This window comes from Hibiscus syriacus, unplaced genomic scaffold (genome assembly GCF_006381635.1).
Source record: "Hibiscus syriacus cultivar Baekdansim isolate YM2019G1 unplaced genomic scaffold, ASM638163v2 tig00110986_pilon, whole genome shotgun sequence".
NCBI lineage: Eukaryota > Viridiplantae > Streptophyta > Magnoliopsida > Malvales > Malvaceae > Hibiscus > Hibiscus syriacus.
The window spans coordinates 1,067-25,736 of NW_024062940.1; the positions used below are offsets into that span (position 1 = coordinate 1,067).

The 24,670-nt window shown below is 35.2% G+C and overlaps 5 protein-coding genes across 5 annotated transcripts; 2 read left to right on the forward strand and 3 right to left on the reverse strand.

The window, feature by feature from the left end:
• Positions 1-1,363: 1,363 nt before the first annotated feature.
• On the forward strand, positions 1,364-4,493 carry LOC120148738. The gene is made up of 8 exons (XM_039161770.1): positions 1,364-1,657; positions 2,364-2,431; positions 2,834-2,981; positions 3,063-3,143; positions 3,281-3,367; positions 3,539-3,624; positions 3,767-3,887; positions 4,193-4,493. The coding sequence occupies exons 1-8, from the start codon at positions 1,376-1,378 to the stop codon at positions 4,265-4,267; spliced, it is 948 nt and encodes a 315-aa protein (XP_039017701.1). The 5' UTR covers positions 1,364-1,375; the 3' UTR covers positions 4,268-4,493.
• Positions 4,494-5,439: 946 nt separating this feature from the next.
• Positions 5,440-7,614, forward strand: LOC120148743. Its single transcript, XM_039161773.1, has 4 exons — positions 5,440-5,652; positions 5,811-5,876; positions 5,996-6,544; positions 7,552-7,614. The coding sequence occupies exons 1-4, from the start codon at positions 5,440-5,442 to the stop codon at positions 7,612-7,614; spliced, it is 891 nt and encodes a 296-aa protein (XP_039017704.1).
• A 513-nt stretch (positions 7,615-8,127) lies between these two features.
• LOC120148731 (transcription factor MYBS3-like) lies at positions 8,128-9,314 on the reverse strand. The gene is made up of 3 exons (XM_039161761.1): positions 8,850-9,314; positions 8,546-8,742; positions 8,128-8,464 (listed from the first exon to the last, which is right to left on the reverse strand). The coding sequence occupies exons 1-3, from the start codon at positions 9,172-9,174 to the stop codon at positions 8,273-8,275; spliced, it is 714 nt and encodes a 237-aa protein (XP_039017692.1). The 5' UTR covers positions 9,175-9,314; the 3' UTR covers positions 8,128-8,272.
• A 2,210-nt stretch (positions 9,315-11,524) lies between these two features.
• Positions 11,525-14,301, reverse strand: LOC120148744 (probable acyl-[acyl-carrier-protein]--UDP-N-acetylglucosamine O-acyltransferase, mitochondrial; the record flags this gene model as incomplete). The annotated part of the gene is made up of 11 exons (XM_039161774.1): positions 11,525-11,891; positions 12,096-12,228; positions 12,302-12,388; positions 12,572-12,676; positions 12,857-12,940; positions 13,036-13,152; positions 13,262-13,354; positions 13,468-13,576; positions 13,682-13,806; positions 13,967-14,042; positions 14,141-14,301. Coding segments are annotated over 10 exons (1,077 nt in total), but the record flags the coding sequence as incomplete, so codon positions are not given.
• Positions 14,302-15,559: 1,258 nt separating this feature from the next.
• On the reverse strand, positions 15,560-19,178 carry LOC120148761 (inactive protein kinase SELMODRAFT_444075-like). Its single transcript, XM_039161787.1, has 9 exons — positions 18,926-19,178; positions 18,421-18,578; positions 18,240-18,334; positions 17,110-18,143; positions 16,615-16,775; positions 16,362-16,438; positions 16,135-16,282; positions 15,905-16,054; positions 15,560-15,829 (listed from the first exon to the last, which is right to left on the reverse strand). Exons 1-9 carry the CDS (start codon positions 19,086-19,088, stop codon positions 15,776-15,778), a joined length of 2,040 nt encoding a protein of 679 aa, XP_039017718.1. The 5' UTR covers positions 19,089-19,178; the 3' UTR covers positions 15,560-15,775.
• Between the last annotated feature and the right edge of the window lie 5,492 nt (positions 19,179-24,670).

Below are 24,670 nucleotides of genomic sequence, written 5' to 3' on the forward strand. Positions count from 1 at the left end.
CCAGCTGAAATGGTGAGAAAAGGATGCAGGACCAAATATGATTGACATTCACTCTACTCTAGAGTTTTTGAGTGCCGAAATGGTTTTGAGTCCGCCGCTCACATCCATTGAAGAATGCATCCAATGACAGTTTCTTGAATCAGGCTAATAGCTGTGCCCTTTAAATGATCGATGTTTGGATAATTTGGTGTCATCTCCTTTTGAATTAGTTGATGTTGTTTCTGAACTAATGGTGAGTTGTTTTTTTTTTCTTTCCTGATGTTGCTCATTGATGAATCTGGCAGCTCTGCAGGACAGCCCAAGAAAACCCTGAAATTATGTTCCTAAAAGTAAATTTTGATGAGAATAAGCCTATGTGTAAATGTTTGAATGTGAAGGTGCTTCCTTATTTTGAGTTCTATCGTGGAGCACATGGGCAACTGGAATCGTTTTCATGTTCACTAGCCAAGGTGAGTCTTTTATCCCCTCTGAGCCCATGGTCGTGTTTGCATCTTAAGACGTAAGTTGATTCCATTAGTTAGTTGTTCTCCCCCTATAATTGCCTCGCTTACTCGACCACAGAGTCACCATCGGAATCTTTCACCTATCGTAAGGGGATTTATACTAGAAGAACTCTTCTTCATGCACATCTAGGCTTCCAAACTTGCATGTATAGATGACGAACTTTCTCATGCATATCACTTGCACAATTTTTCAAGATAAAGTGATCATCACCATTTCCTTACCATCTGCAGTTTCAAAAAGTAAAGTACAATAACGAAACGCACAGACAACTGCATTGCAACACCTGTCCGTCAAAGGAGCTGAAGACCTGAATCTTGAATCTGTATCTGCTCCAATCGAAATGCCAGCCGTGTCAACCTAAACACAGATAGCATGTGTATTTCTATGCATATTGCAAGTCCGGTTGTCCCTCACTTTCAGCTCATCTGAATAGTATTCTTGTATATTGACATTTTTCTCAGTAAAAGAAATACTAAATAGAAATTCTTAGCTTTGCAGCATTCTTTTTTAATTCTTATTCTACATGTTTATATACGTGAGCTTAAAATTCAAGTGGAGATCAAGTTTCCATGTTTAAGGATATTGTGTGCCGATATTCAGAATTTAGAGGTTAAATTTATTTGGTCTGCAGCCATTTAATGAAATGATGAAACCGTAGACTTTTGAAACAACTGATGACGATAAGTATAACGTAACTCCCAATATGAACCACTAAAACAAGATGACAAACCAAATGATGTAAACCACACCCTTGTCTGTGTACTTTCACTTGGTAACCTTGATCCTACGGTTGTCAATGGTCCACGTGCATGCTATCATATCATGTTCCATGTAACAGCATATAAAAGTGCATACCTATATATAAGTTGAGATGAAGTCAAAGATGGCAATCCTCGGGCTTCAACTACAACCAAGGTTCCCTGTTTTGACTGGTTTTAGTCATTCACGTTTGAGTTCTACTACCATTCATGCTCGGGCTGTTAGTTCTGTTTCTAGTCTTCCGAGTAAGCTGAAAAAATGGAACAATGGTGGTAGGCTGCCACGTAGATTGGTGGTAGGCTTAGGGGCTTCGTTTTGGGCTCAGCTTATGAACATGGCAGGCAATAGCAAGTCTTTCATGGCTTCTGCAAGGCTAAAGAGTACTGTTGAACAGGTTCATTTTTCAATGTTTAACAATTCTTCTTTCATTGATTTGGTTTCTTGGTTTTTTCCCCTAGCACTGTGTTTTGAAAGGTGGGTTATGAAGGAATATAGCTTGGGGGTTATTTCAATTTTAGAAAGCAATTTCTAAGCTTTTGAAAATGGGTTTGCAGCAAAATTGAAGAAAAAAAAAACACTCTTGACTCATTAGTTGATGCATAATCATCATAAATATTAAGTTTATTGGGTTATAATTTTGATTAATTTCTGGGTTGTTCTTGGCTGATTATATAAGAAAAGCTTTGCACTTTATGAAAATTGTATAGGTGGATGGATGGCAAGAAATCTTACAGTCCTTGAGTTCTTCATATTCTGCATATAGGGTTAAAAGGTATATACTTTATATGAAACAATTGCATTGAATCACTAAGAATGAAACCAATGATGTTTACCCTTTCTTAAACCAGAGATGATTTTGAGCTCTATCCAAACCAAATATGGCCTGCTATGCAATTGGTAGTAGTGAATGGTTTCACTCGCTTGCATACATGCGTAATATGTATCAATGCATGCTTTTAGTTTAATTTCTAGAGATTTCAGTGTCACTACTGAACCTATAAAATTCATCAATGTCCTAATGCTTTAGTTCATCACTAAAATTTGAATGGAAATTGTTGTTCTTTCTATCGAGATGTCAATCCCCTTGCTTTACTTCACAGGCATTGCAGAATGTGGATTGGCCAGAGCAGTTCCCCTTCAAGGACGAGGATTTCCAGCGTTTTGACGAGTAAATAATCCAGACTATAATATGCTTTTTAGTTGAACACTATGTTAAATTTCTACTTTACTTGAGGATATGCATCTTATTCTAGATGAAAGAAAGTTGTAAAAGTGAGACATGTTTGGCAAAACTCTTCGTTCAAACTTCAAACGAAGTACTATGATTAAACCACAAGTCGGATGAATCTGATATTTCTCGTGGACTGAAAGGCTTCGTGTTTCAATCATCCTATATCATGTTGGTTACGGAATCTAATGCTTCAATGAGTGGTTCAGTCTAGCAGATATCATTTATCTGAACACATATTGCTTCAAACATTACTCATTTCTGAGTTTCGACCTCAATGATAAGCATATTGTCCGGATTTCATATTTTCATGGCTGTAATACAACTTTTGGTATGTGTCAGATCACCTGATTCATTGTTCTATGAAGCTCCACGATTTGTTACACACATCGATGATGCAGCCATTGCCGCACTTACTAAGTACTATTCAGAGGTTTTCCCTCCCAGCAATACTCCAGGAGTGAGCATCTTGGATATTTGCAGTAGTTGGGTAAGACATTCTTAATGTTGACTTAAGCTTCTCTCTCTATATATCGCATTCCCATGACGCCGTTTTCGGCTTCATGTTTAGGTCAGTCACTTTCCAAAAGGATACAAGCAAGAAAGGATAGTTGGGATGGGGATGAACGAGGACGAGCTCAAGCAAAATCCTGTGAGTACGATATTTCTTCTCGTGTTTTTAATGGTTGGATTAAATCTGATCATCCAAAAGCTGTTATATTATCTGTATTACCTATATTGTTGATGGGATGGGGAGATTCATATTGCCTCAAATTATTGCCTTTGTAGGTTCTAACAGAGCATGTTGTGCAAGACCTGAATTTGAATCCGAAGCTTCCGTTTGAAGATAATTCATTCGACGTCATTACAAATGTGGTGGGTGTTTTTCTTTCTCATCATCAGCGATTCTGTTCGTCCTTCCGTTGTTCTACGCTTTAATGGCTCACGTACCCGCTAAACACGACTCTCTTAGGTTTTGGATGCTTGCATCCTACCCCTTAACAAGCATGCTTGTAAAGATGACATTTTAAGGATGTAATCTTGTAGGTCAGTGTCGATTATCTAACGAAGCCTCTCCATGTTTTCAAAGAGATGTGTCGGGTTCTTAAGCCCGGTGGATTGGCTATAATGAGGTGAACTTTTCATCTACTTCTAAACCAATGGTTGCATCCAAGTTTCAGATCAAACTTTATTCAACTTTTTACAATCTGCTCTAAGAATTATCTGTTAGTTTTTAGAAGTTTTGAACTTAAATGTAACTCCTCCTGTAAACAGCTTTTCAAACCGATGCTTTTGGACAAAAGCAATCTCTATTTGGACATCCACTGGCGACACCGATCATGCTATGATTGTCGGGTCATATTTTCATTATGCTGGTGGCTTTGAACCTCCTCAGGTAAATACTATTCAACATTATAGTCTCTTCACCCCAGAAGTTTTCTTCGACAACCATTAACCGGCACTCTCAACTCTACATGTTGTTATATAAGATATCATCGGATGCTGACTGGGATTATATGTTGTTGCATGTACTTTCATTAAGCCCCAAAGTTTCCAAATTGAAACTAGGAGTTCCCTAAGCCTGCATTGAAGTAAATCCATGTGCATTCATACAAATATATCCGGTTTAAAGCACCCAAGTTGATGGTAGGCACTAATGTGAACCTTTTATTAAAAGGGAAGTTCACTTCTGTTTTGCAGGCTGTCGATATATCACCAAATCCGGGACGCTCAGATCCTATGTACATTGTGTACTCTAGGAAGCTCAGTACTTAAGAAGCTACCAGGCCAAAGATTATGAGGATTTTCTTCCGATCAATAAGTTCCTTTTCTTTTCTTTTTTCTTTTCACAACTTTAAGAAGGGAAACATAGGTTGTCTGAGGTCCAAGGAGGTCTAAAAGTGGATCATTCGAGATTGTATTCTTGTTTTCATAAATTACAGAGTGAAATGAGCACCCTTCATCACTGTCTGTCCATGCATTTTCTAGATATAAACAGACATTGGATATATACAACAGACACATTCTACGGTCTGCTTTAGTCTTCTTCTATACCGTCTCCCGACACATTCCGTTTCGTTTGTTTTAACCCTCTACATAACCTAAGCACCAATGAAAATCAGAAATGGAGGTCTCCTACTTCCAAACTTCTTTTGGTGTTTTAAGTCCAACCGTGTTCGTAGCGGCGGAAGAGGTCCTCCGTTCGGCGCATTCTTTAAGGCACTACGAGCAATGATGAAGACCCATATGAGTACCGCCACTGCCACAATGAGAATTATGTTGGCTTTCCTCCATTCTTTCCTCAGGTTCCCTAGCAGACCAACTTTGCACGAGTTGCAGATTGCAGTTATGGCAGAGTTGGGTCTGGTCATTGCTCCATAGATTGCAGTCAGGGCCCCTGGCCGGAATCGCCGGGTTCGTCCACAATGTCGGGTCCACAAATGTTTAGCCAGCCACAGATTGTCGGAGGTTTACAACACCCTGACTATAAAAAATAAGAACAAACAAGGTTTGAGATGAACAACCTCAATGTGTGTACATCTTGCATTCCCAGCAAATATGTGGTGTACATCATTGCTTTTTTCTATCAAAAAGCATCTTTTTAAATCAATAACAAAGTTAAATAAACGACTTTTGAGATCAAAATGAATAATTTTTCTAAGAGCAAGTTGAACTAACGAGGCTTGAAGGATATATATACAGCCCAAGTTTCTCATTTAAGCTTTAGAGGCTCTTCTCATGGCGTCCCATTTGGCCCGTTGCCTTTGGGTCTCAATCCAAATAACAGAACCTGGAAAAAGAAAAGCCCTGTCGGCCTGCATGTACCCAATCACTGTATGCCAATGGTGATTAGGTGCTTGAGTTACTTCCAGTTCAACCTCTCGATTTTCCCGCGTTTTCCCGTTGGCTTTTACATCCGAGAAAACGAAAAAAGAAAGTAAAAAAAAATGGAGCAATGGGTTCCGTTGTTCGACATTTTCATGAATAGTCCAACACCAGAAACCGAGACATCTCTCTGTCTGCAACAAAATTTCAATGCGAAACAGCGTCATCGTCAACAACAGCTCCAAACACGACAAGCTCTTTCCTCTCTTTGCTTACCAAACCCTGCAACCCATTTGTCAAAGACTCATCTTTTTCTTCACCACCACACCAAAAAGGTAAACCCAGAAATTTTAAGCAAGAAAGAAGACTTCTTTCTTCTATTTTATGTTCTTTTATGAATTCTAGTGATCGATGAGTTGACCACTTTTTTCATTCTTTTTTCCTTTTGCGCTTAAGGATTATGTTTATAGAAACTCTACCATGTATGGTTCAGTCAAGAATATTGCCGTTTCTTGCTTTGGAGAATGAGAGGTTTAATGCCAAGGAATTATCTAAGCTGGCACGTAATTTGTTGAGCGAGGATCGAGGCCTTGATTTTTGGGTCAAGAAATCAGCGCGGAATCTGCTCGATAGAATGTCTGAACCAATTTATGTTAACGAGTGGATTTCTGGTTTTAGTCTGGATCTGGTGAAGAATTAGTCGAAGAGTTCGAGTCCATGCCGGATTGGCTCGAGGACATGGCTGCAGTTGACGATCCGCTTCTCTATTGGCTACCTTTATCCGGAGCTGATTTCTGTCCGAGCTTTTATAGCTCGGACAATGACGATACATTGTTCTGTCAATTTGAAAAAACCAAAGGCAGTGGTTCGAAGGAAGTCGAGGACAAGATGGAGGTGGTTAGCGCTCCGAATGTGCCTTTACAGCCTGAAATCGAAACCATGGCTGTTAGTTTGAGAGACAGGGTTATAAACTCGGAGTCTATCTTCAAAGCTGTAGCTTTAGCAAATGAAATTCGCCAACTTTGCTTGGACAAAGGAGTGAATCCTTTACAAGTTTTGAGTTTGATCGAGCCTTTGAAAGCCGAGGACGAGACCGAGTCGGTGCTGATCTCTCGTCTTTTGAGTGACGACAAAGACGAGCTCGCTTGGCCAAGTCAGGTTCTCAGCTCAATCGTGCTTCCCAAGTTCTTGGTTCTATCAGAGCCAGCTTCTCACCTCAACGATCGGGTACTGCAAGCTTCATCAGAGCGCTGCAGTACACTAAGGCAGTGTTTATTTTTATTGTGTAATGTATGCAAAGTTTTTATGTCTACGCTCTGCACAGACCACGCGTAGACATTGGATTTCGCAGACCGTTTGTTTTTTAGAAGATATAAATTCTTTTAACGTCTGCAAACGTCTTCTAACCTCTTCAAAGAGGTTTTATATTTAATTTTATATTATATTATATTATATTTGATTTTAATTTTAATATTAATTTTTTAAATAAATTAAATATTAATTTTTTAATATTATATTATAGATATTTAATTTTATATCATATAAATTATTTTATATATTATTAAAATTTTATATTTATTTTGATTATTTTGATTTAAGTTTAAATATAATATTTTTTGGATTTGTTATTTTTAAATTATATTTAAATTTTTTATACAAAATGTAAGTATTTAAACCACATTGCTTAATAAAAAATGATTTAATTGTTTGATAATTAAGATTTTAAAATATAAACAATTATAAATTATGTTTTTAAAATTTTAAAATATAATCACAATTAAATAAAAAATAATCATAAAATAATTTGATAAATTAAAAAATATTTTCTAAAAATATCATATAATTATAAAAATAAATTATGAATATATATTTAAAAAATTAAAAGTATTACATAATTGCATATTTAAAAAATTATATAATTTAATGATCATTTATAAATTTTATTCTATAAAACTTGTAAAACTAATAATGCATGTGATTATGTGAGACTTATAACAAAATTAATAAGGTGGTGTTTGTTTTTCTAAAAATTACATTATTGTAGTTGTATGAATTATTTAAATCTCAGTATTATAAAACTAAAATTATTTAAATCTCAATATTGGAAAACTCTTTTAAGTTTAAAAAATCAGTTTATTTATATTTCAGTTTATTTTAGCAGTCTGCAGACGTTAAAAAGCAAACAGTCTTCTTCTTGCAGACTGCAGACTTTTGGTCTACCTCTTCTGTTGCAGATGCCTACAGATGTGATCCGCAGACTTTCAGTTTATTTAGTTACTAAAGTTGATCAAAACTGATAATCTACGTACTAATATGTAATTTACCCTTAAAAAATTGTTATACGGATTGTTTGATGAAGAAATTTAACTTTTTTTTAAAAAAAAATAAGTGATATATATCCGTTTTATTATATATATATATATATATATATATATATATATATATATATATATATAAAAAGATTCTAAAATTTGATGTGCTTGATATTATCATGTTGAGTATCGTAATTAGGGATAGATCAGAAGTGTGGATGGGAAAGTCGCTACATGAAATTTTAAAATTATTATATATTTTTATTAAAAATTTATTTTTATTTTCGTAAAATTTTATAAATTCAAATTTGTCCCCCTTTAAATTTTAAAAATTCAGGTTCTCCTAACATAAATCCCGCATCCGTTCTCGGCCGGAACGTACTTTAAAAATGATACAAAATTTTATCGCCTTCCATTGGAGCATGATGGAGTGCAAAAGATGCCTCAATTTGTTGTAATATCAGTAATACAACGATGACGCATATATAAAACTCAGCACTCGCTGCTATTTCTGACTTTAAGCCCTTAAGATATTGTAATTATGCTGAGTTTATGGACTATGAATGAAAGCAATATTCTACTAATTTTGATTAATTAATTAAATACTGCTAATTACTACAGTATTGTGTTCCTTTCATCTTTGTCAAGTAACACTGATAGGTCTGATCAGGAGGGTTGTCGAGGATGACTTGTTTTCTTCTAAATCCGGCCTCGGGGCGGCGAGCGTGAGCTCGAGGTCAGGCGCCGTCGTCTGTGAATCATCATCGGACACATGTGAATCGTATCGAGGAACCGTGAGACTAGGTGGAGGTCCAGCCATGTTACTGCTTCTAAACTGTCATGGAATCAGAACAAGAAAATTAAATAAAATAAAGGAAAATCTTAGACGGGTAAACCGGACGGACCGATAACGTACCATGTCGAACAGGCTAGAACGTCGGTTCTTCTTGTTGAGAGTCGCCTGTCGGAGAAAATACTTTTGAGCATGACTTGCAACTTGTGTTGGAGTTCTTGTGGTAACAAAGTTTCTAGAGATGCCTCTCCAGTCTCCTTTCCCTAGCTTCTCGAGCCCTACTAGAAATATCCTGTGCTCCTCCTCCGTCCATGGAACTCCTGATTTTAACATCCAAACCATACGGACATATTTAAATAGCGATCGTTATATAGCGGTAACAATATATATATATATATATATATATACTTATAGTTTCTATACGTACCCTTTTTTCTCTCGGGAGATCGGACCATGAGGCCATCGGAAAGATAACCGGCGGAGATTTTATCAGAATTTTCGTCGACAGAAACTCGAGAGGAAGACAAAGGAGAAGGCGAGGCCGAGGAAGAAGACAAACAATCCATGCTGAAACTCTTCGTCATATAATTAGCAGCAGCAGCAGCAACAGACGATGACGAAGAAGAAGATATGTCGAGTTGCAGCTGAACACCAAAGAGCCTAAGTCCTCCGCCGCCGGTAGTGCCTCTGAAAGTGGTGCAGGTCCTGGAATTGTGGCCTATGTTCCCACAATGTGAGCACTTCCTGCCCATCTCCTTCCCTGCAGAGCTTTACACCAAATTCTCAGACCAACAAAAACCAACGGATATCGAAGTACAGAGATAGAGAGATGGAAGTCAAAAGAAATGACGTGTTTGATGAAATGTAATATGATGGATATAAAAGGTGGGGTTCATGAGAACGGAGGCATAGCTAGAGAGAGATTGATTGGATTTGGATGGACTTGTTTGGATATTTTCTTGAGTAAAGTATGCTGATATTCCCCTATGTATTCGGTTACCGATTTAATATATCATATATCAGTTAACATGTAAACGTCTCCCTCAAATTGCCACTATTTTTTAAAGTAGAAGGACGAGAATAGTATGATGATCATTTTGTAGTTTTTAATAGTAATGGGATATAAAAAAATAACTTACAGTTAAGTGATTATTTTATAACTTTTAATAGTCGAAGTACTCAATAAAATAATACATATAGTCGGGTACATTTATATACTTTACCCTTTTTATATAATCTCACCAAAATGGTCTTCATTTTAAAACTACGGTTCAAAAACACTGGCAGCAAACAGAAAGAGGGTTCAAATTGATATTTATTCTTTTTTAATGAATATTTTATTTACGATTGCAGCCCATATTCTTCGCCAAAGATACCATTTGGTACTAATTGATTGGAAAAGGAAAGAATAGTATATTCCCTTTCCCGTATAAGTAAACTTTGATTAATTAATTGATTGATTATTTATATATGTTGTTTAGATTTGAAGATAAATATTAAATTCGAGTATTTATTAATGCTTGTTAGATAAGTTTCTTAGTAGTAGGGAGTTTGATATCGTTTAAACTATACTTCGGGATTGATTAGTACGGATGGAATTTGAGAGAAATTTATATTTACATAACATTTGATCAATTCAATTTCAAATATAGCCGAAACTCATGTAGCTATTAAGGATGAGCATGGAATTTGAATTAGACGGGTTTTAATCCGATCTTATGGAATTAGAAATTTTATATTGAAATTTCGAATTGGGTCGATCGAATTAGATTTTTTAATGGATTTTAAATAATAACTTATGTAATACGATAAGATAAACCAAATAGTATATGATATTGGCTAGATGTGTGGCACAACTACCACTTGTCAATTATATGGTATATTATTTATAAGATAATGGACCGAGTTGATTACTTTAATGATATTAGGTTAATGATGGGTAACATCCACAGGCCAAGTTGAGGAATTTATTAGTCCCGTGGTAAACAATACCATTTACATACACTTACTTGGCATGTATCACAAAAGTGGAATCTCTCGTTTTTTTTTTGTATTTTTCTTTTGTAAACAATGAGTTTCGATCTACTAATTGATTAATCCGAACCGGGTATCATAAAAGTGAGGGCAACCTTCCGAATTCAATTTACTCCATTCGTAAGGATAAAGATTCGAACCTCTAATATTGCTTAAAAAATCTAATATTTCATCCATTAGACCAACGGTTATCGATAGAATCTCTCGTATATGATATGATAATTTACATATATATTTCTAATCTTGTTTGACTAGAAAATAAACAACTTATTATAGCAAGTCCATGATGTTATTATGATAACTATGTGAGATGGGGGATAACAATTATTAATCCCATTTTTATTGTATTATATTCAATCCGATTAAAAAATTGGATAAAATACACAAATAATCCCTCAACTATAAGGTACTACTTTATTTAATCCTTCAACTATTTAAAGATTATAAAATGATTATCTAATTATACAGTGTTACTTTATTAAATCCCTCAACTATTAAATTTTATAAAATAATTACTTGACTATTCATTATGTCCTAAACTCGTTATTTTCCGTTAAAAATATACGATATTATGAGTTGAATGTTAATCTGTTGACTATGATATGATAAAATGATCCTCTGATTATAGAGTGTTGTTTTGTTGAGTCCCTTGATTATTAAAAATTACAAAATGATTACTTGACTATTCATTATGTTCCAAACTCGTATTTTTTCGTTAAATAAATAGACGATATTCTGAGCTGAACGTTAATTTGTTGACTATGATATTATAAAACTTGATCACAGAATCTCAAACGATTATCATATCCTAGTCATTATGTTAACGTCCAACTTAAATAATCGTCAATCTTTTATCAGAAAAAAACAAGTTTGAAATATAATGAATAGTCATGTGACTATTTTTGTAACTTTTAATAGAAACGAGATTTGACAAAACAACATTCTATAGTGGCATAATCATTTTGTAGATTTTAATAGTAAATTACCCTTCCTAATATTTGATCCTAGCTCGGCTAAATTTAACTAAAAATGAAGAACCAAGTCAATTGACCCTATCTCACCGGGAATCTTCATTTTGTTTGTTGTACTAATGTCGACATAGATAGGAGGATACAATAATCTGAATATATCAAATACTTGAAAACAAATCGAGTACACTCGTGTCGGACACAACACAGATGTGTCGGACACAACACAGATGTGTCCGACACTTACTCCCTGGTCTAGGTGATTGTGTCCGACACAAACTCCCTAGTCTAGGTAACATGGGTTAAAACAATAGCAGCCGCAGTCGAAATGTGTATGTGTACATATCAGAGAACCACAAATCAAACCTTCACGAAACAAGCTAAAACTTCTTGGATTGGCTCATGACAGCACACGCTACGCTACAGTTAGAATACAAAGCTCGGAAAGCTACATTTGTCATAAAGATCTGCATAAGCACACCGGAAAGTAAGTCTAACCGCATCGGTTCCGAAGCAGTGATCGAATTTTGTAAACTACATAGATGTATAGCTGAAGGTCTTAGTCTAGTTTGAATGCCATTAAAAACTTTCATACGGCAAACGTATAGCTTGCAGTGAACGAAAGAATATATACACAGACATGCAAAGAACAAAGCTAAACTGAAACTCACTCTGGAAATGCTTTCAAGAACGGCTCCATTGTCTGAATTTGCATATTCCACGGCGATTTCCGGCGAAAGAATCACGAATGGACTGGAGCATGGAACATACAGCAGGAATGCTGCCCAAATCTTCATTATGTTCCTATAAAGTTAATATAGGGCTTGAGTTCTTTGTACATGAATCTAAGTTCGTATTTGTCTAAGAGAGATCGTACCACTTCAGAGAGACGCTCATCGAAACCCATAGAATTTGTGTCGCTTGGCATGAAAATTTTTCTATAAGCTGTTCTCAGACTCTTAATCTAGAACCTTGCACAAAGGGAAAAAGAAAGCAAAGTAAAAATCCAGAAGAAAATGATATGAAAAACCAGTAGAAGACTACATTAACAAAATCGATCCTTTTACACTGAAGTCTTTTCTATCTAGGGTGATAAATAAAACTAAACAGTTAAGCAATCGGAATAAGATTCGAATTTTCCAACAACCTCTGTGACTTGGAATCCACAACGCCGAAGACCCTCCAAATTCAAACCACGAAGCTCAGCTCTATCTCCAGAAACCATCATGTACTTCGGGACATCTTGCGAAACCTTCATGCATGGAAATGAATATGGGAAACAGAGTTCAGTTCTTTCGCAAATGAAAAGGAATGTTTAAAAGTCTTCAGCAATATGATCGAACTGTCCTTACGGTCTACGGGTGGATTATGCTACTAGTGGACTCAATGCAACCTTTTTAGTGAAGGGCATTTATGCAACTAAAAATCATACCACAGATCCACCACCAAGGAAAGAAAACGAGCCAATATGACAAAATTGATGAACAACAGTTGCTCCTCCAGTGTGCACATAATCCTACATTATAGCACTCGAATCAAATTTTAAGCAGACTTGTTGTCTACGAGATAGATATACACAGAATGACTTCAACAAACATTAAGAAGCCTTACCTCCACGATGACATGACCTGCCAGGAGAGTGGTATTAGCAAATATGTTATTGTTACCAATTTTGCAGTCATGTGCAACATGACAAGATCCCATGATAAGATTGTTGTCGCCGATAACCTGATACAATAGCTAGTTAGATAAGGGAATAAAACGTCCATATAATATATACGTTTCCGACTAAATATATAAGAAAACAAATGTGGTTATTATATATATTAGTATTTACCGTTCTATCACATGCTTTTGAAGATCGGTGGATTGAAGTAAATTCTCTGATCTCATTGTTGTCCCCAATAACAAGAAAACATTCATCCCCTAACTAATAGCACAAAAATGCAATGGAAAGTAGTCATATCTTTCGAAAATACTTAACACTTGTACCATACACGTAGGATGCTTCTAACCGATGAAAAGCCGAATAAGACAAGTTACCTTGTATTTCATATCTTGGCATTTGATACCAACCACAGCATGATGGCCGACGATGTTATTGCATCCAATTACAGTACGCCCGGGAATATCATCACCGACCACCGCACCACTGCCTGATAAAGTTTAGTACTTACATAAATTACAACATAAAACATGCATGCTTCTAACAAAGCCTCACAAAGCAGTGAAAGGAAGACGACCAAAGTAAACTCACGTCATCAAAACGCAGTGGTTCCCCAATTCTGTATGTCCGAAAACATGGCTCAAAGGATGCAATCGACATCCGTTCCCTAGCTTTGCAGAAGAACCAATTGTGCAAAAAGGACCTACTGAAACACCCTGTGCCATTACAATTTTGAAATTTTACTCATAAATACAAATCATTACAACAGAGTACACAGCCAACAAAGAACTTAGCTTTAACAATCGAACAAATCATATAGATTTCAGATACCCAAACGCAAATGCCTCTTAAGGGAATTAATAGAAAACAAAGCACCTGGCCACAGCATTGGGATGAACAATTGAAGTTGGGTGTACAAAGCTCGTCGCCTCCTCTTTCTCCTCGAAAACATCTGTTCGAATATCAGAGAGAATTAATCAGCTGTTCAATTCCCATGGTGTGTTTATATATATATATATGTGAAAGAGGTGAAGAGAAAAAAGGGTTTACAGTTGAGAGTTGAAGAGAAGCGTTGCAAGGATAATGAGGTGAAAGAAGAGCTTAATGGCTTTCGAAACTTGAGCAGCGAATTCATAGATTGCCGCTCTCAGTGTTTGCCGATGGCCGATCCCGTCTATTTGTTGTCTTCTTTCTTTTTCGTTTTTTCTTCTTCACTTGAACTTTAACAGAGAGATGATAAGAGAAAAGCTTCAGGCTTCAGCCGCCACGATCGCCGCGCTTCCAGCCGTGTAAAAGAGGTTTGGCTTGTCTTGTCTTCTTCATCCCAGATTTTTCTATCCCTTTGTATCGTACCACTGCTCGCTGTTAATCTCGACCGTTCATTTATCCGACAGAGCTCCATGTACGGATGGAGATATACTTCGATTATTTTAAGCAAAAACAATTAGGTAAACAACATTGGTCACATATATATATATATATTTTTATATTTTTTTCAAAATAAAATTTAATATTATGCATTCGATCAAGTCGAGTTAAAAAAATTGAGTTACTCGACTTGAGGAGTCATATTTTAGAACTCAAATTTAACTTTAAATTTTTCATGTTGAGTCACGTTTAAGAAATTTGAGTCAAATTATTCGAGTTTCTATGCTAATTTTATTATTAGTATTTATAGTATTATGGTAACATTGGTAAGGATTTGTTTTAATTTTTCAACTTTCTCCAACCATATAAGATCTATATATTCCATATTATTTTCACATTATAATGTTATTTAATATATAAAAATAATCTTATATTATAAAATATATACACAATATTATATTTTTCTTCATTTTGAGGGTAAAATATTAATGTGAGTATATAAGAGTCAAGGAATCGATAAGAAGAAATAATGTACAAACAATTACAGTTAAAAGATCAAATTGAGTAAAATGCAATGTTAATGGTCTAAATAGAAAAGGAGAGTACATTTTATAATAAAAATAAGAATTAAAATTGAGGGACTAAATTGAAAAAGAAAAAATTTCTTATTGAAAAGAGAAATTGAATGTATATATGTATTCTACGATGGTTTAAGAATATGCTGTTCAAATTCAATTAAAAATAGACTTAAAGTGAAGAAGGAATTGATAGAATAATGAAATTAATGACTAAAGCGTAAAACTATCAAAATACGAAGTCAATTTTTTTATTTTTCTAGCAACTCGAAATTTCCCATAATCAACTCGACTAAAACTTGAAAATCGAATTGATAATTCGAGTTAATTCAAATAACTTGAAATTAAAAAAAAATCGATTTTTCAAGTTAAGTTTTACTCACTCCTAATTTAAACTATTAGATTTTATCATATCGAAAACTATCAAAATCGAATCAAATTTCAATTCATAATTTATACGATACATTAGGATAAAATTAATGTGATTTACAACATAGTCCCTCAAATTTTACATTTTTACGAGTGTGACCTTAAAATGAAATCTATACCATAGATAAAATACATTATTTCCAACCAATTTTTGCCTCGGGCCTTCTTCAATATTCAAGAGTGAGTTGACTATCTACTCCTTGTACATTGTGTAGCTACCAATATTTTCTGCCAAGTTCATGATGCTGTGATATTCAATCTAACAGCTTCGGCAGCTCGTCGGATGCACGACACTTCAACGATCTGCAGGAATTCATGCATCGGAAGTCGAGTTTGTGATGACGTCCCCCTCCAGCATCCGAAGTACCTTCACGACGTAAAAACGAAACTATAAGTTCGACATACGAGGCCTTGTATCATAGAATAAATGTGTTCTGCAAACCTGAGACATGCGAGGCCTTGTATGAGGGTCCCGCCTGATGCACAAGGTGGCACATTGCAGCATGCCGTAAACCTCTTGCTCGGCGTAGCTGTTCCCCAGGCGGGGGTCGACAAGTTCCCTTATGGCATGACGTTCTAGTAAAGGGCGTGCCTGCTCCGAATTAGAATCGATGAGAAAATTAATTCGGACAACTCCTACGAGTTTGTAACCTAAAATAATCGAACCCTCACCCATTCTGTGAGGCATTGCTGTCCCTTCGGACGACCGATGTCCATAGCTTTTCGTCCAGTGATCAGCTCGACCATTACCACCCCAAAGGAATAGACATCAGCTTTTTCTGTGATTTGCCCACTTTGTGCATATTCTGGAGCTAAGTACCTACCAAGAAGGGTGTTTTTAATATGTTTGTTCTTGCTAGATAATTCAAGTAGCAAGGAATTAAATAGCTATTGCGTACCCGAATCGTCCGATCACTCTAGTTTCCACTCCCCTGTCTCCATCTGGCTGCCACCTCGCCAACCCGAAATCTCCGACCTATATGGTCAAGAAGCAATAGTTAGTTCACAGTTTGTCATATGCTATGTGTGCCCAAAGTTTGATACAAAGAGAAGACCATTCAGACTTGAATGAGATAAGCATGAAGAAGAACAAACAGCTGATCAAGGAAAATTGAAACTTTGTTGACGAACAGCTTAGAAGATTCGACATACCAAAGGTTCAAAATCGTGGGTGACGAGGATATTGTTGGGCCGCATATCACGGTGTACAATACAACCAACTCTACATTCTTCATGAAGGTATCTCAATCCTCTGGCTGCTCCAACAGCAATCTTTTGTCGTGCAGACCATCGCAATGTGTCGTGATTATTCCCTGAACATTTCCCATATCTCGGTTAAATTACCTATTTGAAGAAATCATCAATGATCATGGACAAGGTGCATATTCAAGGACTAGGCAGCATTTTTCATTAAAGACGGTTTTGATCGTGATTGTATACACTTCAAGCATATTTATCCACCGATTAAATGTTGCATACAATGTCATGACTTAAGGACATTCCAGGGAACTCATGTTAGTCAATCGAACAATGGTTTCAATGTCAATAGGACAATCTCCCTTTGCTAATATAGCTACTTGCTTGCATAGCAGTTCCATGATCAAGATCAGCGAGCAATAGGGTGAATTAGAATAGAAGTGAACTTACCATAGAGATGAGAATCCAGAGACCTGTTGCAAACGTACTCGTAAACTAACAATCTTTTTCCATCCTCAATGCAGTATCCGATCAGCATTACAACATTCCGATGCTGTGCACAACTTAACACCTCAACTTCTGAGCAAAATTCTCGGTCACCCTGAGAACTAGCCAACTTATGTTGCTTTACAGCAATCACCTGACCATCTGGTAAGATCCCTCTATGAACAGAACCGAATCCGCCTTCAGCCAAGAAGTTCGATTGCGAAAAGCCATTTGTTGCACGTTCCAGTTCAGCATAAGCGAACCACCTTGGAGGGTGCCCAAACACGGGTCCCTTGTGCTGACATATCGAACATAATGGAGGAGGTCCGGGAGGAGCATTCCTTGAGAATGAGATAGCTTCCCTCACACTTTTGCTGACCTTCAGATCGAGCCTATAGTTAAGGACCCCGACATCAGGTTCTCTATTCAATGTAGATAAGTTATCCAACAAAATGTTATATGTTGAAGTTAGAGATGAATCATTCAGTCTTCGTAAATCCTTGCCAAGAAGCTTAGAGTCGGTGCTAGAACCACGAATGCCAGACATCCATGGAGAGAAATAGGATCTGGTTTTATGAGGATCTAGCTCACTTTCAGAGTCCGAATCAGATTCAAACAGACTTTGTCTTTCCTCGGTGATAAATGAATAATCTTTCTTCAAACTTTCATATACCCCAGGGAGCAACAATGGCGATGCCCCTGGATCTGAGCCTGATATCGATGAAGTTCCGATATCAGTAGTGGTCATGGATGATTCCCGCTCGGGACTACTGACCGGAGTCACAAACGGACCTTTAGTTTCATCTAACAGATCGTGCTTGCTTTCCCTACGTTTATGATATGTTTCTGATTCAAACGATGATGGCCAAGCCACTTGAGGCGCCATGTTCGGTGATCCAACCAAATTCAACCGAAGAACCTTCGGCTGAGATCGCTTCATGACCACAAGATTGCATTGCAGCTCTTCCAGGCAATGTTTCTTCTCATGTTTTAAGTGTCTGTGCAAGGATTCAAAAGCAACAATAATGAATTGAACAAAAATAGAAGAATCGAAAGGAAACCGAAGTAAACAAAGTTTACATTGTATATATTACTTATCCAATATAACCCAGTTCGATTGAGCTTTCTTGGCCTCGGTAGCGACTATTCCGTACGGCGATCCAGGAACAATTTTTATCCTGACTTTTACCTGTAAACATAACTTAAAAACTGAATTCCAAGAACAAAGAATTTAACAACCAAAGAAGAATCTGAAAAATAATGTAATCCACAAACCTGGTCGGGATCATAAACATCTTTCAACTGAAAAATCATCTGGGAGCATGAATCTGCAAGATCTTGTTTTGCATCCGAATTAGCAGCTCCCGAGAGAGACTTCCAATGACCAGTGGCACAATCACTGGTAAACCTTGAAATTCCCCACATCCTTTTACCTGAGAATGCATGAAGCTATCATCAGCAATGCAGTAGAACCATGTTCTCAGCCGTAACGATAATCGAGCATCACCGGTTTAAGACTTATGTGCCAACAAACACCCCAAGTATTCGGCAATTTCACCACAAGCTCACTAAAATCTATTCAAACTGGCGTCTTAAGGCTTAATTCCATTTTCCATAACAGCCATGTACATAGATGGACAAAGTGAGCTCTCCTAAACTTTTCTTCCTCATAGATTAAAAGGCAATCCCCCAAATCTATTCAATGATTTCAATCATCGTACAAAAAAGTAAAGAAAGAACAAGTAAAAGTGAAAGAAGATAAAGAGGAAAAGCAAGTTACTTGAGGAGTGGACAGGAATAACCACGAGCAGCTTAATGCAATCCCCAGGCTGAACAACATGAGTCAAAGCCCAGACCAGAGCAGTCCTTGGGATCTCCCTTGCTGCTTTAACAGCCACCACCACCACTTTACTCACCAAATCTGAGCTGCCCTTCTGTTTCATATCCCAAAACTCAGCTACAAACTAAACCCCTAACCCTAAACCCCTCCCAAAGACCCCATAATCAAAACCCAGACAAACAAAGCTCTTGATGGAAAAAAAGATTGATTTTTCTCCCCGATTGACAATACCCAAGATGCTCTTTTTTTTCCTGTTTGATTTCAGAAAAATAAAAAGAGTAGCAGGCAGGGACGTGCACTTCAAGGTAACTTAACTTTGTTAAATCAAGTAAGCTTCTTTCTCATAAAAAGGACGCGTCAAAACTGTAATTACAGAGCTACAAGACCCTCTCTTTCTCTCTCTTAAAAGACAGCTTTGCCTGCTCTGGATGGAGTAGAGGAACATGTAAATATCAGTTCTTTGTAACTTGTAAGAACGATCTCAGCTTTTTTTCACAGAAACTGAGGCTGCCATCTTTTAGTTCACGTAAACTGCGTGAGCTTTTTTCTTTTTCTTTCTTTTTTTGCTTTCGAAAAAGAATTTGATTCTTAGTGCAACAAAGAGGTAGGCCTAATTTACAAGCTTTTCTTGTCAACTTTGTCATTGTTTATACATATTTATCCTCCACCTTTCAACAAAATTACAATCTCTCTCTATGATTTATATTAACGTTAACACTTTTAGTATTTACGGTGGTCAAACTCGAATTTTTAAAAATAATATTTATTTATTTATAACAAAAATTAATTGATTCGTGCTCTAATGTTTGAATCTTAAACATTTAAAAATAACAATTATTCTGATCGGATTAGCTTGGTTAATGCATAAAATAAATAAATTTGTTTAAATTATAATACTTATTATACGTATAATAAGAAGCGACAAAAAGAAACCTTTGGGGTGGTAAGAAACGACGATTGTTTAATACCAAACCACATGTAATTATACAAGCAATCAGCTCCATGATTGGAGGAAATCCTTCCCTCTCCCTTTCTATCTCTGTATCTCACCTAATGCATCTTAGCAAACTATGCATTTAAACTCTCCGTTGTGAATTTTAGTACATAAACTTTTAATTTTAAAAAAATTATTTTAAAGTTTAGTTTTTGTTTTATTTTAGTATTCTGTCGTTAAAAATTTAATCATTTAGTACCTAAACTATCAATATTGATCTTTTTTAATATTTAAACTTTTAATTTTTTTCAAAACTTAACGTTAAATTTTTATTTTTTTTTAAAGTTTAGCTACTAAAAACGGGCCAAAACTATAATAAACTACGAATCTAGTACTTAAACTTTTAGTTTTGATCCGTTTTAGTACCTAAATTTCATTTTTTTCAAAATCATAGCTAACATTTAGTTTTCAGTTCATTCTAGTACTTGTTGTTAAAAACTTAACGGGTTTAGTACCTAAATTATCAGTTTTGGTCTGTTTTAGTACTTAAACTTTCAATCTTTTCAAAAATTAAAGTTAAATTTTGACGGGTGCTGAAATGAAACAAAAACCAAACTTTAGGTATGATTTTAAAATTTTAAAAATATAAATACTAAAACAAGCCAAAATTGATAATTTAGATACTGAATACGTAATTTACCCTATTAACTATTAGGTCGTTGGGTAAAAAGTTGAGAGGGTTGGTAATGGGGTGGGGGAGCTGAATTCTCACAGTTTAGTAGAGTTTGGTCATGTGCCTCACCTTCCATTTGTTCCGGTAATGACTGGATTTCAACACTAAAATAATCCTCATGGAAGCCACAAAAATATACTTTAAGATATTGGGATTTTCCCCATTGTTTTTCACCACTTGGGATTAACAAAACCTGCAATTGTTTTGCTCCACACTAGTTCCATTTTAAGGCAATTGTCTCTTGGGACTGGAGACAGTTTTCTTTTGAAAAAAAATAAAACTTTAGATGTAATTTTGAAAAAAATTTAAAGTTTAAGTATTATAACGGATTAACATTGATAGTTTAGGTATTAAATGCGTAATTTACCTTGTATGTTATTATTTTTTTGTGTGAAATGTGGGACTTAGTTATGGATGGCAGATGGGTACAGTTTCGTGGGTTTCGTACAATACCTATTTCAATTGGGGCAGTAATAGGCATAAGTTTAGTAGGTAGTGGACGGGTGTAGATGTAAAAAGTTATACCAGCCGTGTATAGTGGGTAGGTGATAGGTTTGAGACTTTAATCGCTCTGCATCTATTGTCCACTAACTACTCAACATATAAAATTTGTATCATTATGAATTTAGATATAATTCTAGAGACTATTTCGCAAATCTTAAGATTTTATTAGACATGATTTATAATTTAACCAATATGTTAGAGCATATACATTTTTAGAATTGAATATCGTTGTTTTTCCTATCTTAAATTGACGGACATGAACCAGGGTCGGCCCTGGGCCAGGGTAGGAGGGGCGCTCGCCCATGGCCCACAAAATATATTTTTTAGTATAATATTTTTTATTTTTCTATTAATAAATTAAAAAATTGTAAAACAAAATAGAGTAATCTATGCATTTAGTATATAAACTATAAGTTTGATCCGTTTTAGTACCTAAACTTTTAATTTTTTCAAAATCATATCTAACGTTTAGTTTTTATTTCATTTTAATACCCGTCATTAAAAACTTAATGTGTTTACTACCTAACTATCCGTTTTGGTTTGTTTTAGTACCTAAAATTTCAAAAAAAAAAAAAAATTAACGTTAAATTTTGAATGAGTACTAAAATGAAATAAAAAAAACTAAAGTTTTTAACGACTGATACTAAATGAAACAAAAACTAAACTTTATATATGATTTTGAAAATTTGAAAGTTTAGGTATTAAAATAAACCAAAACTGATAATTTAGGTACTAAACATAATTTACTCAATAAAATAATGGACCCATGAATTTATTAAGGTGTCCATTATTTTATTGAATTTTATATTAACGTTAATAGTTGTTCTTCCATAAAATTCTAATTTAATATTTCTTTCTCAAAATTAAAAAAAAATCAATTGAACTCTTTAATTTTGGTATTTCCAAATTCCCACTATTAATTCACCAAATTTCTCGATTTTTCATATAATGAAAAAATTTATTAACGTTATTTTTTTTCAAAACTTAACGAGAGGAAAAAATTTAAGTATAATTAGCATGCTTTTTTCTCTTTCATGATTCATTTGAAAATTATTATTCTCATTTTTTAATTTATCATATTTCTCTCACACGTAAAGTCACAACTGTTTATTATTAATTATGATGCTTGAATCATATTGATGATTGTTCGTATATCACGTTCTCAAATTCTTTCTTTTGAATGTAATTTTTTTATAAGTATTTGTATTCTTAAATATATTTTTGACATCTTTTATATTGTAATGAATTACTATTTTTAATTTGATAAAAAGGATATATTATATATATTTTTTTTTTATATATTAGGGGCCCGTCTTTTTATTTTCACCCCAAGCCTAGAAATAGTCAGCACCGTCCCTAGTATGGACTGGTACAATCGATTACAGACGAGCATGAGATGGATGATATATTAATTGGATAGTGGGTGTGGAGATGGATTTGAGAATGTATCACGTGGGCGAGTATAATTTAAATTTTTTAACATAGTGAATAATAAATAGGTGGTAGTTATGAAAATATTAGATGGAATACAGGGATAGAAAAAGAATATCCGTACCCGCCCCACCCTTTGTCACCCCTAGATTTAGTGAAGGAACATGAAATGAATTTTCTTGTCTTTGTGTTGGTTGATACTAACAAGTGAAGACAAAGAGCTTGTGGCAGGGGCATGGCAACACCAATCATGTGAGCCTGATTGATGCCATTTTAATTCAAGGGAAATGTCAACTTCTGGCCATTAGATAGTCAATTACAGGGCACTTTACAGCAGAGAGTATGGTAATTTCAACATGCAGATATGAAGAAGAAATGAAGAAGAGAAACATAGAGGTAGGTTGGAATCTGGCATCCAAGAATGTCCCAATTATGGCATTCTTTATGAGTGTGGGACCTAAAAGTTGTATGGCTGACTGCCTTTGCTAAAGCTATAATCAAAGAACCTTTATGACAGATTCCAGGACGTGTGGTTGAGTCAAGATGTCCCATTAAATCCAGAAGAAAGAGGAGCAGCCTTCGAGGAGACAAATGGCAGAGGAAATTATGAGAGTTGATGAACAAAGATTAAAACTTTTACGCATCCATTGATGTACAAAATTCAGTCTTTTGGGAAGGAATGCAGCAACTAAGGACAACTCGGGATTTCTCAGTCACATAAAAGCTTTATAAACAGCAACAAAATTAAAACAAGGGTAAATTAGAGAGTGGAGAAATGGGAGGAGAAATATGCAGCAAAGAAATTAAAACAAGCTTTATAAACTCGGGATTTCTCAGTCACGTAAAAGCTTTACTGTGACATCTCCGGTGGTCGGACGACCATTCCACACGGTGAAGAGAAGCGCAATGGTAAAGAGAGGAGAGAAATTAAGTAGATGAGAGGAGAAAAATGGAGTAAATGAAGCGATTCAAGATTTTGAGAGAGATGAAGGGAAGAGATGGAAGAAAAAGGGATAAAATTAAAAAAAATAATTTTTTGGTCAAACTAAAATGACTTCATTTTGATATATATTTGATTTTTTTAATGATTCAAAACTATTTCATTTTAGTATAAATTGTAATGTCATAACGACATTAATTATTTAATAACAAAATGATAAAAAAAAAGTTCAATGTATAAAATTTAGTAAGTAAATTAAAAAAATCGAAAATTTAGCCTTAAAAAAAGGATGATTGTGACTTTTAGTTTCTTTTAGGGTTTATATCCTCGTGCATTTAGGGCTTAGAGTTTCACGGTTTATGTAATTATATTCAAAATGAAAATGTTTTATAGTAACAGTTCATGTGAGAAAATAATCTCAGTGACCAAAAATGCCTTATAATATACGAATTTAACCAACTTTTTTTAGATTTACCAAAATGGCCAACAAATTCACAACACGATCTCAAATTCGCAACGCGGAAGTCAAATTTGCAACGCGAATTTATAAATCGCAACACAGAAGTCAAATTCGCAACGCGATAGTCAAATTTGCAACGCGAAAGTCAAATTTGTAAATCGCAACACAGAAGTCAAATTCGCAACGCGAAAGTCAAATGTTTTTACGCGAAACACAATATTAATTTCGCAACACAAATGTAAACAGTATTATCGCAAATCATCTCTAACCTAAAACCCTAAAGCACAACTCAGTCCCATCTCCATCTCTCACTCTCTGCGGCGACAACCGTCCCCATCTCCGACGAAATTCGTCCCCATTTCTGACGAAATCCGTCTATCTCCATCTCTCAGATCAACCCTCACAACCATTCACAGTCAGAAATAGAAAATCAACCACCGAGGGTTATATTTTTTAATCTCTTATTTTTATTTTGAATTTTTGTATTATTATTAGATTAACCATTTCACTGAGATTGCTAAATTCATTCGGTTGCTGCCAATACTGCTAAACTGTTTAGTCTTTAACCCTGTGAAGTTAGTATTTGTCTTTGTTTTGTCTTTTTGTTTTGTATTTTTGTTGAAGAAACCCTAAATCGCAACACCAAATTCGCAACGCGAAAATGAAAATCGCAACGCGAAACT